Raw genomic sequence first — 14,851 nt, forward strand, 5'->3', positions numbered from 1 at the left:
CTGGGATGAGGGAGGGTGGATTGCCCTTCCCTATTAATAGTAAAGTTCCTCAAAGCCATTGCCTGCTAATGGGAAGGTTGTGTTTTCTCAAGGAGTTATGCAGAAGCAGTAAGGTAGGGTATAGAAATGAGAAACCTTCTCCACTCCACCTTCCAATTATTGCCTATTGTCTAATTGTTTCCAGTCCTTTGCCAAGATGGGATATTAAGAAATAAGTCTCTCTCTCACCCTCTCTCCCTCTTCTCTCCCTTTGTCTTTCTTCATCACAAATGACAGAAAGCCCAATCTAAACCTCTTTAAGCCAAAAAATGAGTACAGGAATTTATTGGATCATGAGGCAGGGCACTCCAGGGTTTGGCTTCAGACATAGCTAGAGAGTCTCTGGATTAGGTTTTCATCTCTCCGTCAGCCCTGTTTCTGCTGTGTTTTGATGCTCTTCTCAGAAAGGCTTATTATCTCTTGTTATCCCCAAATGGCCAACATTATCTAGGACTATATCAGTAACAGAGTCAAATCCAAGAAAAGAGCTACAGATTTTGTCCCCATATTCCCAGCCTTAAGGATAATTATAACTGAACCAGTTAAAGGCACACATGCCGGAAAATAGGATTTGGCATATTCTAGGGACCTGGTTTGGGAGTGTGTCTGGAGCCCCAGTCAAACCACATGCACTGAGAATGAGGGGTGGGTCACCACCTGAAAACCAGAGTCCCCAGCCCTTGATCACATTCTCTCATGATCAATCACATACCTGAGGCCACTGTATTTTGGAGTTAGCAGGAAATTGCTGCAACTGAAGACATCTGATATCTTCTGGTGCCTTTCGGACACAGGCTGGATTCTGGCGGTCTTTGGGTGCCTGTTGGAACCATGGACAGCAGGGGCTACACTCCTTATCCATCATCTGCCCCAGTTTGACCCCAAGGTTGTTGAACAGGTAAGAAGACTAACCTTCTGGTATTGACAAACTCCTAGAAGAAACTCATGTTTCAAACTCAAAAGCTGGACCCTGCTGAAAAATATTTTATTTAGCAGAGGGTTCCATAAGCACAGTATTACCCTGGTTCTGGGTTTCTCAAAGTGTGGAGCACTGAATCCATCACTGTATCTAAATCACATTGGATGAAACCTTGAAGAAAATGCAGATTCCAAGCCCTTCCCCCAGGCCTATGGATCAGATTTTGTGGACTTGGGACCCTGAAAACACATTTTAAGAAATTAAAGCCACCAGAGTAAGCTCAGGTATCCTGGATCTGCCAGAGTCAGGTAGCTGGTGTGTGTGTGTGTGAATGTGTGTGTGTGTGTGTGTGTGTGTGTTGTTGTTGTTGCTCAATTTATTGAAGTGTTTAAAAACAGAGTCCTTGGAAAATGACAAATCTAGTTTCTTATCCCATGTTCAACATTTATTTGTGGTTTACTTGCTACCCCGAGCCTCAGTTTCTTTATCTGTAAAATGGGAGTTTTAATAATTACTACATCACAAAATTGTTGGAATATAAATGAGACGGTACAGGTGAAGTATGTGGAGTGCTTAGTCCTGAGCTGGCACACAGGCCCCTCCACCTCTCAAAGTCCAGTCCCCTCCCCACAACCTCTGTGGAGTCTGCTCTTTTCTCTGTCCTTCTCTTAGGAGCCCTTCTCATTAATCTCCCATCCATTAAATCTTTTCTCCTGTATTTTTAATCTCTCACTTTGCCCCTCTTCATTATCTCTCACTTTGCCCCTCTTCATTAGTCTTTCATTTATTAAATCTTTTCTCCCATAGTTTCAACCTCTTGCTCTTCATTAACTCTGTACCCTTAGTCCATAAACATATTCATGGTTCCCCATCCTAAAAAATACCTTCCCTTCACCCTGCTCCACACTGGACCAACCCTGTCTTTCCTCCCTTAGTATCAAACTACTCTATAGAACATTCTCCACTTGCTGCAGCCACATCCTCTTCACCCAGCTTACTCCTGAACACTGCAGTCCTCCAAGGGTCTGCCCTCACCCTTCCTCTTCCTTCTAACCAATCTCCTCTACTTCCATTTCACCAGCATGTGCATCCATTCAGGAGGTTCTTGAACCTATGCCTTAGGTCTAGTCTTCTCCCTCCATGCAAATTCCCCCTTGTTTATCTCCCCCAAGTCCATCTGATGATCCCTCCAGCACATCAGACTGCATTTTCCATTTCTTATTCCCTGCCACATGTCAATATTTGCCTCTCTGTCATTGTTTACTGCACACATCCTGCCAGTCCTTGAGGCTTAAAGCTGCACAAAAACAAAAACAAAAACACCGAATCCACCTTCCCCCCGCCACCTCCACTACATGGGTGTCCCAAAGTCTCAGTGTGCTTTAAGCTTGAATTGTTTCAAAGTATTAATTCTACAAATTTACATACACACACACACACACCAGCATTTGAAAATTTAATTATTTTGATTTATTTTTCATTTGTTACTTTTGTGATTTTAATGATAACATTTTTAGCTTCAGTTCCTCTTATTGAAGATGAGAGATACTGATTGAAAGAAGGAGTGTTAAGTTAAAAATGTACTATACATTTTTTAAATTTTTTAAAGATTTTATTTATTTATTTGACAGAGAGAGGGACAGCGAGAGAGGGAACGCAAGCAGGGGGAGTGGGAGAGGGAGAAGCAGGCCTCCTGCTGAGCAGGGAGCCAGATGTGGGACCTGATCCCGGGACTCCAGGATCATGACCCGAGCCGAAGGCAGACACTTAATGACTGAGCCACCCAGGCGCTCCCTAAAGATGTACTGTCCATTTAACTCAACACAAAACCCCCCAAATAATCCAATTGAAAATGAGAAGACATGAGCAGACATTTCTCTAAAGAAGACATCTAGATGGCCCAGGAACACATGAAAAGATGCTCCACATCATTCGTCATCAGGGAAATGCACATCAAAACCACAATGAGATAGCATCTCACACCTGTCAGAATGGCTGCAGGCAGAGGAAGGGGGGGAGGTTCCATAGATGAATGGATAAAGAAGATGTTTCATAGATGAATGGATAAAGAAGATGTGAGATAGATAGATAGATAGGCATAGATATGATGGAATATTACTCAGCCATAAAAAAAAGAATGAACTCTTGCCATTTGCAACAATTTGGATGGATCTAGCAGGTATAATGCTAAGCGAAATAAGTCAGAGAAAGTCAAATATATGATTTTACTCATGTGGAATCTAAGAAACAAACAAACACAGAAAAAAAAAGAAACAAATCAAAAAATAGACTCATAACTATACAGAACAAACTGATGGCTACCAGAGGGGAGGTGAGTGAGAGGATGGGTGAAATTGGTGAAGGAGATTAAGAGTCCACTTACCTTAATGAGCACTGAGTCATATATACAATTGTTGAATCACTATATTATACAACTGAAACTATATAACACTGTATGTTAATTATACTGGAAAAAGAAGGAAGGAAGGAAGGAAGGAAGGAAGGAAGGAAGGAAGCGAGGTGAGGGAGGGAGGGAGGGAGAGTTGATTGGACTCAGAAAGAGGACTGAAAGTGGACGCAGATTTCCCCCAAGTACCCATTACACCTCCCTGTGGTTCTGTGTGGAAGATACAGATATTCTCATTTTACAGATGAGGAAACAGAGTTGCAGAGGAATTAGTAACAGGATTGAAGTCAAGCAGGCTGACCCCAAACCCACATTCTCTCCTCTTTAGTGTTCCTTGTTCTCCCAGTGTATCTCCACCCTGATCTGAAACTGAAAGACTCCCACCTCTAGTAAAACAACAGTGAATACCAGACATTTTAGACTCTATATAATCTGGCTCCAACTAACCCCAATCTTCCCAAATTTACTTCTTGTTCCTCTCCTGTCTAAATAAACCATATTATTTGACTTCACTTAAATGTTTCTTCAACTCTGGAAACTTTACTCCTGTTACTCCTTCTATCTGCAAGAACCTCCCCCCCTTCCTCTGCCTGTAGACACCATTCCATTTGTTAAATACCCCAACTAAATGCCCCCTGTTCCATGAGGTCCCTGGATCACCCATTCAAAAGGAATATTTCCCTCTGCTTTGTTCTCCTTCTTCCAATCTCTCTTATGACATCTACCAATTTCCTTCTTACCATATGAGTCCTGTTTTATCTCCTCTATTACCACCTACTCTCAGTTGGGATGTTATCTTACTCTTCTTGCTTTTGCCCAACAGTGTCTGTTGCATGGCGTGTACAAAATTCATGCTCAGTATAGGTCTATTGAAAGAATTAAAGAAATAATGGGCTCTCCTTAGAGGGGAGATCAGAATTAAAATGCTAATAATTAACTGATATTTTAAATCTTTATTATAAAAATAAAATTCCTTCTTTTCTCATTTTCTAGATGTTGTTCAAATACCCCATCACCCATTGCTTTGCTGTGCCATTTGTATATCGAACGATTCTACAGCACAGTTCTACCAGGTATAGTAGAAGTGGTGGTAGCTGGTCATAACAATCTTTGGGTAGGAATTTAAGGAATCCAATGTACCATGGTCTATTTTTTTTTTTTTTTAAGATTTTATTTATTTGACAGAGACACAGTGAGAGAGGGAGCACAAGCAGGGGGAGTGGGAGAGGGAGAAGCAGGCTTCCCGCAGAGCAGGGAGCCCGATGCGGGGCTCGATCCCAGGACCCTGGGATCATGACCTGAGCCGAAGGCAGACGCTTAACGATTGAGCCACCCAGGCGCCCCCCATGGTCTATTTTTAACTGTGGTTCTTTGAGGGGTGTGTGTGTGTGGGGGGGGATAATTGTTGGTGGTGATAATTAGTTCATTAAAGCAGGACTCCAAGATCCAAATGAAACACTCAGTAAGCCTTGAATCATTGTGGGTTTATTCTTTTTAAAACTTTTTCTTATGAAAGGACAAACATACAGAAAAATACATAAGACATAAATGTATAGATTAATGAATTGTTGAAAAACACCAGTGTCACCACTCACTGAATCAGAAAAATAGAATATTGCCCACACCCCAGAGATCTCTTCATGGCTCTCTTTCTTCCCTAAAGGAATTTACTATCTTGACTTTTATGGTATTCCTTTCCTTGTTTTCCCTTATAGTTTACCTCCTAAGGAAATACCCCTAAACAAATTATCATATTTTACTTGCTTTTGATCTTTATGTGTGTAATCATATATTACTCTGTAATCTTTGGCTTCTTTTTTCAGTATTATGTTTTTAAGATGTGTCTATGTTGCTGCATGTTGCTGTAGTTAAGTTTCATTGCTGTATAATATCCCATTGTATAAAAACATGATGTGTTTTTTATCTGTTCTACCATTAATGGACACTGGGTAGTTTTCATTTTGGGGCTATTAGTGATTAATGCTGCATTGAATTCTTGTACATGTACGCTGGTGCATATAAGCATGCATTTCTGTAGCATTTTTCTGGAAGACGAATTGCTAGTTCACACTGACATGACATTTTACCATGCGATTTTCCAAAGTATTGAAATGCTCCCATTAACAGGAGAGGAGAATTCCCATTGTTCCATAACGTTGGCAATATTTGTTATTGTCAGAGTTTTTAATTTTTGTCAATCTGATGGATATATAGTGTTATCTTACTGTAGAGTTTTATTTTTGCATTTCCCCATGTTTGCAGGTTAATTTCAGCTAACCTGAAATCTGCTCTTTGAAACTTATGGGCATTTATGTATCTTTTAAAGAGTCTGAGATTAAAACGGCTACTTCAAAAATCAGAGTAACATGTCGTAAATATAGAATTAAAATATTAAGGTGTTCTGTGGCTACCCTTATGAAGCTAACTCTGAAACACAGTTTTGATTTTATTCATGAAGCCTCAAGCTGTTTGGATCCTGTTTCCATCTGTATTTCAAAGCTCATATTAAGCTACTTTTTGAACATTCCTCAGTCAATGATCTTTGTCCAAACCCAGTAAAAATACAACCAAAGCATAGCTAATGACTGCATCAGAGAATCTGCCCATTTTACCTACTTTGGATAAAGCTGCAGAAGAATGAAGAAGACACCCTCAGCCCTCCTGTCCCTGACTCTGACTCTGATGTACCAGGACAGGGTGATGAGGATGAGAAGGTGAACCAGATGTCTGCTACCTCTCTCATCCCCAAGAGCTGACCCGGCTCAGCCCCAGGCCACCTGGTACTGAGACCTCAATCACTTCTCCCCACGTCCTTCAGGGAATCCATCATTATTTTGTGGTTGTTTTTTTATTAGCAGAAAATGTTATGGGGAAAAATGAAGAAGAGGATTTACATCATGCAATGTACCTACTACAGATGTTCACAGCCAACTTTTTGGCTCTCTGAAATTCTTTCTCTCAGGGCTGCTACCATAACCCTTCTCTCCTTTCCTACACACATCCCAGTCTTCCTTGATGTCCTGGGCAATTCATTTCTACCCTCTAACTTGCATTCTCTGCTCAGAAATACAAAAGCCCTTCAATTCACATGACCCTACCCTTCAGAGAAGGCAATGCAGTTCTGTTAGCATCCTAACATGCTCTTGGGATCTTATCCCCTACCACCTTACAGTTTATAAAATACCCCTCATAGCCACAGAGAGTGTGAAGACAAGGTCTGATAAATACATCTTTGCCATCTTTTTATGTCAGCTTCCAAAGTTGATCCAAACCTTTGATCCAAACCCATTAGCCTCACCGCCACCACCCACCCCTTGCCAGAAGAGTTAACATGAACTGACAGGAAGTGAGTGACTTCCAGTTGGCTTTGACCACCAGCAAATTGCCCCAAAGGCAACTAAGAACATGAGGAAGCAGAAGCATGAATGATCCAGATGACGAGGCTCTGAGCTCTTAACACTCTGGGCCTGGGGCAGAACATCCAAGGCCTGACTGCAAGTTCTCTTGTCACTTTGCCTTCCCCTAAGTCTCAGGTTCCCTACCCTGGAGCACTGCAGTGCTGGCAGGGAGGCTCTGCTGCTGGAGGATCAAGAGCAGTGGAGAAAACGGACAGGTCTTCTGCTCTACGAGGTCTACGGACAGTCAGAAACAGTAGGTAGAAACAGTAGGTAGATGGTACTTTCTTGGTCAGTCAGGATGTGCTGAGCCACTGAGCCCAGCAGACGAGCTGAACCATGTATATGCAGAGGCCCCACTCTGCTCACACATTGCCTGAAGCCAATGGGAGGCTTCAGAGTTCTAGGCTAATTTGCCCCAAATCAATTTGCACAAAGACAATTCACAGCTCATCAGTTTGTCAAGAGGCCAATGTCCTGAAAACTATTGGACAAAACTTTGAAAAGGGGTGTAAGGACATGGTGCTACCATCCCTGTGATCATTAGCTCTAGGGAGCCCAGGAGGGGTGGCGGGATGGGAGGTTCTCTCCAGTAACATGGAGCCCACCATCAGCAAGTCCTGCCTACTTCATTCCTTCCTAGGGTGGCAACCACAGGCAGCCAGGAGCTGGCCCCAGAAGTTCATTTCTGGATGCTCATGTGGACAGCACACAGGTTTGATTGTGGGACACTAGCTAGAGTGGGGGAGGGAACAGAGACTTTCTGTATATACCAACACACACACACAGACACACACACATACACACACACATAGTGTGACTCCCAAAGGCATCACTGACTAGCCAGGTGACAGGACATTCAGAGTATCAGGCATGTCTTAAACCAGAAAAACGTTATTAATGATAGTAGGGGCAGGGGCAGGTATCTTCCAACACAATTCTCAAGTCATTTCTGTTGCTGGGCCACTTTCCCCAGCCTCCTTGTTATCCCTGTAACTGACAGACAGACGACTACCATCTCAGGAGCTGGAGCAAAATGACTATTTTAGCCTCAATTCACATACTCGTCTTGACTTTTTTGCAAAAAAAAATATGCTTTTAAATCATCAGTTAATTGGTCCGCTTCCAGGCCTAAGAAATATTAAGACTCTAGGTTAGTTCTTGTATGGTTCATAGTTTATATTTGGACAAGGAGGAGGGTGGGATGAGAACTACAATATACCCATGATCCAGGTTCCTTTGTATCAACTCTTTGCAACAACAGAATACTGCCTCATACCCAGGTGGTGCTGTATTTCACAAAGTATTTGCATAGCCACTGACTCATCTCTGGGACATTTTCCACATGCCTGTACTGTGAGCAGCAACATAGCAAAGGAGGAAGAGCTTTCCCTCTCAGGAACTCAGACCCCGGTTCAAATCTCAGCTTGCCAATTACAGGCTTCAAGACCACTGGCATAGCACTGAACCTTCCAGAGTCTCTGCTTCTCTGTCTCCAAAATGGAAATATAACCCAGTCTCGCTGGGTTGTGATAAGGGAAACGAAAGGAAGTATATAAAGCTCTGGCTACAATGTCCAACCTCTTGTACATGCTCACCTTGCTGTTACTCTTGTTTTTAAGTAAGTGTTGCCCTAGATACTAGGGTAGTAGAGATGAATGGGGCAGTCTCTATTCTCAGGATGCTTGTTATTCACTGAGGGAAACAGACAAGCAAAAATAAGGATAATTGGGAGCTCTCGGTTGGCTCAGTGGGTTGAGTTTCCGACTCCTGGTTTCAGCTTAGGTGGTGATCTCATGGGTCGTGGGATTGAGCCCCTGCATAGGGCTCCATGCTCAGCGGGGAGTCTGCTTAAGACTCTCTCTCCCTCTGCTCCCCAAACCCCATTCAAGCACTCTTGCACTCTTTCTATCTCTCTAAAATAAATGGATAAATATTTTTTAAAAAAGAAGTATAATGCTCTCTTGGCTACAATGGAAGTGTGGGAAAAAATACTACAGAAGGAGAATGTCCCAACTGACTTTTCTTGGGGCCAGAATAATAGCTAGTTGTGACTGTTTATGGAGCTAACTTGGTGTGCCAGGCACTGTGTGAAGAGTTTTCCACACACTCACAGGTACTATGAGAGCTAAGTGTTATAATTACCCCTTTACAGAGAAGATGAAGGGGGATTAATTGGCACATAGCTGGAGTCAAGATTCAAATCCTTGGGTGGCTCAGTCGGTTAAGCATTTGCCTTTGGCTTGGGTAGTGGTCCCAGGGTCCTGGGATTGAGCCCCACATTGGGCTCCCTGCTCAGCTGGGGAGCCTGCTTCTCCCTCTCCCCCTGCCCGTCCCCCTCCACCCCTACTCTGTCTCTCGTTTTTCTCTCTCTCAAATAAACACACAAAATCTTAAAAAGAAAAAAAAAAGATTCAAATCCTGGTCTAGCTTAGCTTTAGAAAGATATTTTAGAGTACCATAAAGGAGGAATAAAGTTCATCAGGAGGATAAATGGGGGTGGGGCAGTTGCCTAGCAGAGGGGACAACACAATCTGAATATTCTCAGCACAGCTCTGAGTCGTTGAGACAGGGTTCCTATCACTGTTTAACAGCCTGAGTCAATGTTAAATGATATCATGGCCTTCCTCTAGCAAACGGACACATGTCTGACATACAGTGCGTACTCCACACCTCACGTTACATGCCCACAGCCCCGGGCTCACCCCTTTGCTTCTTTTTTGGCCCCTCGCAGTGGACCCGGTAGCCCCAGGAGCTCGCACAGGCCCAGTCTATGTCAGGTGTGGTGAATATCTGCTGACCAGAATTGGGTCCATGCCTTGCACCTAGAATCTGGGCCTTCTAGCTTCCCCATAAGGGTTCTTTGCATAGCATCGAATGACATGGATGAGTGAGGATGCTGTGTGTGGTTCTTAATGCTTTGTAATCAGCCTGGACTCTTTGGCCAACCCCATTTTCTTTCTTTTATGAATAGGGAGTAAGTTGTGTCACTCTCCGTGGAATGAAGATCAAGCCGGGTTCCATCGGGAAAGGCATCCCCTCCTTCGACGTCCAGGTCTGGTCCTAAAGGCATTTGCTGGGTGCAGTTAGGGCTGAGCTGGGATTGAACAATTGTGGGACACCAGGTGACAGAACCAGCTGTGCCCACTCCACCCCACCCCCACCCCAGTTGTTGTCCTTCTTCCTCTCCTCCTGTTTTCCCGCCGATTTCCTGGGGAGGCTTCAGTTGAGAACTGCAGTATCCTGGGCATGAATGCTGCTCAGCCTGGCAGCCGGAAGCCTCATACACAACAGATGGGACCAGAGCACCTGGAGGGAGCCCTGGCAGCTCTCTCCATCAGCTGGTGCTTCTAGTTTTCCCTGATCTGTGTTTTCTAGCTTGAAGACACGTTTGCCACGTCTGCATATCCGTGAGACCAGGAGACCCATAACTTGGGTTTCACCATTTCCTGACTTCAAAGTCTTCTGACAGCTGTAATCTATTTTTTGACAGGGCTCCTCCCCCCATTTATTCTCACCAGTGTCACACAAATAGTCAGGTACTGTGTGGGTGGGGCCGGCGTGTTGGGGTGGCCCTGCAGGTTGGGATCCACAGGCCTGTTGCTCCAGATCATTGACGACAAGGGCAACAGCCTGCCGTTCAACACTGAAGGCAACATTGGCATCAGGACGAAGCCCACCAAGCCCATTGGCCTCTTCATGGGCTATGAAGTAAGTGGTGATCCTCACCTGCCCACTTCCAGGCCCCCCAAATCCCTTCAGGGAGCAGTGTGGGTACTAAGGGGGTGGATACAACTCTGTACTACGAGCCTTCTTCACACCTCTCTTCAGTCACTCCAACTCAATGAAGCCTCTTCTAATTAATCTCTAAGCTCCTAGTGTGTTCTCACATCCTTTCCTGTCCAAAACCATCTGACACTTAAGTGCTGACAGGGTAGAAAGAAGCACCCCAGACTTGGGTTCCAATGATCTCTCTCTCTTTTTTTTTCAGATTTTATTTATTTATTTGACAGAGAGAGACACAGTGAGAGAGGGAACACAAGCAGGGGGAGTGGGAGAAGGAGAAGCAGGCCTCCTGCAGAGCAGGGGGCCGGATGTGGAACTTGATCCCAGGATCCTGGGATCATGACCTGAGCCAAAGGCAGATGCCTAACGACTGGGCCACCCAGGCGCCTGTCCAATGATCTCTTGAGGTTGAGTATGCAGGAAGCTTTGACTGAGTTCAAATCCTACAGTCCCACTTACCAACAGGCTGTGCACAAATCTGTTAACCTTGCTGAGCCTCCAGAGAGGACAGTGGTGCCCCCACTTCACAGAGGAAGAAACTGCAAATTGGAAGCTTTGTATGTTTTCCCCACGTCAAATAAATGGCAGGTCTAGGATTCAAACCCACATCTTTTTGGTTCCCAAACCCTACGTAAGAAATCCAGGGATTACATAAAACTGTGACAGGTTCTAAAGAAACCTGAAACTCTTGACCAGGCAAATTCTCAGCTTCCAAGATTGGTCAGGGGAGAGTGGACAGACCTTGAAGTTGATCTCAGACCCGTCTCCTTTCTCCACAGGAACAACCATTGGTGTCCCTGTTGGCCTCACTCTATGGCCTTGGGGGTGGGTGGTGCTGCTCCTTTTGTGACGTTATTGACCAAAAGCAAATAATGCAGGCCCTAGCCTTAATTCACAGTAGCACGATTTTAGGCTTGGATAAAAGAGGAAATAAACAGAGTAACAGATATATAGATCAGTGGTTCTCAACCCTGCCTGTATGTTAGAATCAGTTGAGGAGATTTAAAAAAAGAATTCTTGGATCCAACCATAGAGATTCTGGCTAAATTAAACTGGGATGGTCCAGAGCAACATCAGTTTTGTTTTAAATTGGAAGTAACATATTTTATTTTACAAAGATGTCCTCCTCTATGCCCACACCTGTGTAGATATATACCCCATTTCACATGCTCTCTTGACTATAGGTTGTCACTCCTCCACTGAGATTTGTTTGCTTTTTTCCTTTCTTTTCTTTACTGAGGTAGAATATATAAAATTCACCCTTTTCACCATTTTTAAGCATACAATTCAGCAGCACTGAGTAAATCACAACATTGTACAATTACCACCATGCATGTGCAGAAATTTTTTCCATCCCAAATGGAGACTCTGTTCCCATTAAACAATAACTCCCCCCTCCTCCTCATATCCCCAGCATTTGGTAACCTTTAATATACTTTTTGGCTTTAAGAATTTGCCTATTTTAGGTACCTCTATTAAGTGGAATTGTACAACATTTGGCCTTTTGTGTCTGGCTTATCTCACCTAGCACATGTTTTCAAGGTTCATCCATGTTGTAGCATGTGACCAAATGTCATTTTTTTTTTCAGCCTGAATGGTATTGTATGGGTATACCATATTTTGTATATCCATCAATTTCTTAATAGACATTTAGATTATTTCCATCTTTTGGCTACTGTGAATAATGCTGCAATGAACATTGGTGTGCAAGTATCTGTTTGAGTTCCTGCTTTCACTTCTTTTGGATATATACCTGAAAGTGGAATTGCTGCATCTTATGGTAATTCTATATTTAACGTTTTTTTTAAAGATTTTATTTATTTATTTGACAGAGAGAGAGAGACAGCGAGACAGTGAAAGAGGGAACATAGGCAGGGGGGAGTGGGAGAGGGAGAAGCAGGCTCCATGCTGAGCAGGGAGACCGATGTGGGGCTTGATGCCAGGACCCTGGGATCATGACCCGAGCCGAAGGCAGACGCCCAATGACTGAGCCACCCTGGCGCCCCTATATTTAACTTTTTGAGGAACTGCCAAAATGTTTTCCACAGTGGCTGCACCATTTTATATTTCTATCAGCAATGTACAAGTGTTCCCGTTTCTCCATATCCTTGCTAATCCTTGTTATTTTCAGGTTTGTTTGTTTGTTTTGTGTGTATAATAGTCATTCTACCGCATGTGATGTGGTGTCTCATTGTGGTTTTGATTTTCATCTCCCTAATGACTAGTGATGTTGAGCATCTTTTCATGTGCTTATTGGCCATTTGTGTACCTTCTCTGGAGAATTGTCTATTTAAGTCCTTTGCCTATTTTTAAAATTGGGTTGTTTGTTTTGTTGTTGATTTGTAAGAGCTCTTTATATACTCTGAATATGAACCCCTCATAAGATATATGCTTTGCAAATATTTTCTCCCATTCAGTGCATTGTCTTTTCACTCTTTTGATAGTGTCCTTTCAAGTAAAATTTTAAAAATTTGATGAAGAACATTTTATCTATTTTTTTCTTTTGTTTCCCGTGCTTTTGGTGTCATAGTCAATAAATAATTGTCAAATCCAAAATCAGGAAGACTTCCCCCTATGTTTTCTTCTAAGAGTTTCAGAATTTTAGCTCTTGTGTTTAGGTTTTTGATCCATTTTGAGTTAATTTGTGTATATGGTGTATAAGGTAACTGCATTCATTTGCATCTGAACATCCTAGTTTCTCAGTGCCATTTGTTGAAAAGATTGACTTTTCCCACTGAATGGTCTTGGCATTTTTGCCTAAAATCCATTGACCATATATGTGAGGATTTCTTTCTGGGTTCTCTATTTTATTACAATCATCTATGTGTCTTTTTTTTTTTAATGCCAGTTTTGTATGGGTGTACCATATTTTGTATATCCATCAATTTCGTAATAGACATTTAGATTATTTCCAGTATAGTTTTGCAGTAAGTTTAAAAATCAGTAGTGTAAGCTCTTCTCCCTGGAAAGAAGAACTTTCTTCTCCCTTTAAAAGATTGTCTTGGCTATCTGGGATCTGTCAAGATTTCATATGAAATCTATAGTTTTGCAGTAAGTTTAAAAATCAGTAGTGTAGTTTTGCAGTAAGTTTAAAAATCAGTAGTGTAAGCTCTTTTCCCTGGAAAGAAGAACTTTCTTCTCCCTTTAAAAGATTGTCTTGGCTATTTGAGATCCGTCAAGATTTCATATGAATTTTAGGATGAATATTTCTATACCACTGAGATTTTGATAGGGAGTGCATTGAACCTGAAGATGGCTTTGGGTAGTACTGTCATCTTAATATTAAGTCTCCAGGGTGCCTGGGTGGCTCAGTCGGTTAAACGACTGCCTTCAGCTCAGGTCATGATCCTGGAGTCCCGGGATCGAGTCCCACATCAGGCTCCCTGCTCAGCAGGGAGTCTGCTTCTCCCTCTGACCTTCCCCCTCTCATGTGCACTCTCTCTCTCTCTCTCTCATTCTCGCTCTCTCAAATAAATAAATAAATAAATAAAATCTTAAAAAAAAATTAAGTCTCCAATTAATACAGTATGTCTTTCCATTTATTGATACCTTCTTTCATTTCTTTCAGCAACAATTTTTATTTTTCAGTGTACGTCTTTCACTTTCTTGACTAAATTTATTCTTAGTATTATATTCATTTTGTTGCTATTCTAAATAGAATCATTTTTTAATATCTTTTGTCCATATATAGTTTTTTCTGTTTTTTAGTTCTTTGTTCATTTTTTCTCTTAGTTTTTGATCACTTAACACGTTTGACTTATTATTTCTTCCAAGTTTTTATTTAAATTCCACTAGTCAACATACAGTGCAATATTAGTTTCAGGAATAGAATTTAGTGATTCATCACTTACATACATCAGCCAGTGCTTATCGTAAGGAGTGCACTCCTTAATCCCCATCACCTATTTCACCCATCCCCCTGCCCCTCCCCTCTGGTTACCATCACTTTGTTCTCTACAGTTAAGAGTCAGTTTCTTAGCCTTCCCCTCTTTTTTCCCCAATGTTCATTTGTTTTGTTTCTTAAATTCCACATATGAGTGAACTCCAGAAATCAGATTCTCCCACTTCCCTGGGGGTTGAGGTTGCTGGGGTTTCATTGTTTTGTTTTTTGATTTTGGACTGTTGAAGGCTATAGTAGTCCTTTGTTGTGGTACTTTTGCAAATTCTTTAAAGACTATTGTTTGTCATGTGTGATTACTGAGGTTTCTGATCCTTTAGCTCGTGTTCAGTTAATGTTTTGACAGAGATTTCCTTGAGGGGCAGGAGCTCAAATGAACAAAGAAAAACATCACCAACCAAAAAAGA

At 42.4% G+C, this 14,851-nt stretch overlaps 1 protein-coding gene across 1 annotated transcript in view; it reads left to right on the forward strand.

Moving 5' to 3' along the window:
* LOC135364304 (acyl-coenzyme A synthetase ACSM1, mitochondrial-like) overlaps positions 1 to 14,851 on the forward strand; it is a 41,365-nt gene that overhangs the window by 17,594 nt on the left and 8,920 nt on the right. The window contains 6 exon segments of the mRNA XM_064590312.1: positions 778 to 937; positions 4,359 to 4,438; positions 6,893 to 7,016; positions 7,404 to 7,475; positions 9,735 to 9,815; positions 10,370 to 10,471. Coding sequence (XP_064446382.1) covers positions 778 to 937; positions 4,359 to 4,438; positions 6,893 to 7,016; positions 7,404 to 7,475; positions 9,735 to 9,815; positions 10,370 to 10,471 — 619 coding nt within the window.

The sequence above is a fragment of the Mirounga angustirostris genome, unplaced genomic scaffold, assembly GCF_029215605.1.
Source record: "Mirounga angustirostris isolate CCGP_5_RB_7025 unplaced genomic scaffold, mMirAng1.0.hap1 SCAF_5, whole genome shotgun sequence".
Taxonomy (NCBI): Eukaryota; Metazoa; Chordata; class Mammalia; order Carnivora; family Phocidae; genus Mirounga; species Mirounga angustirostris.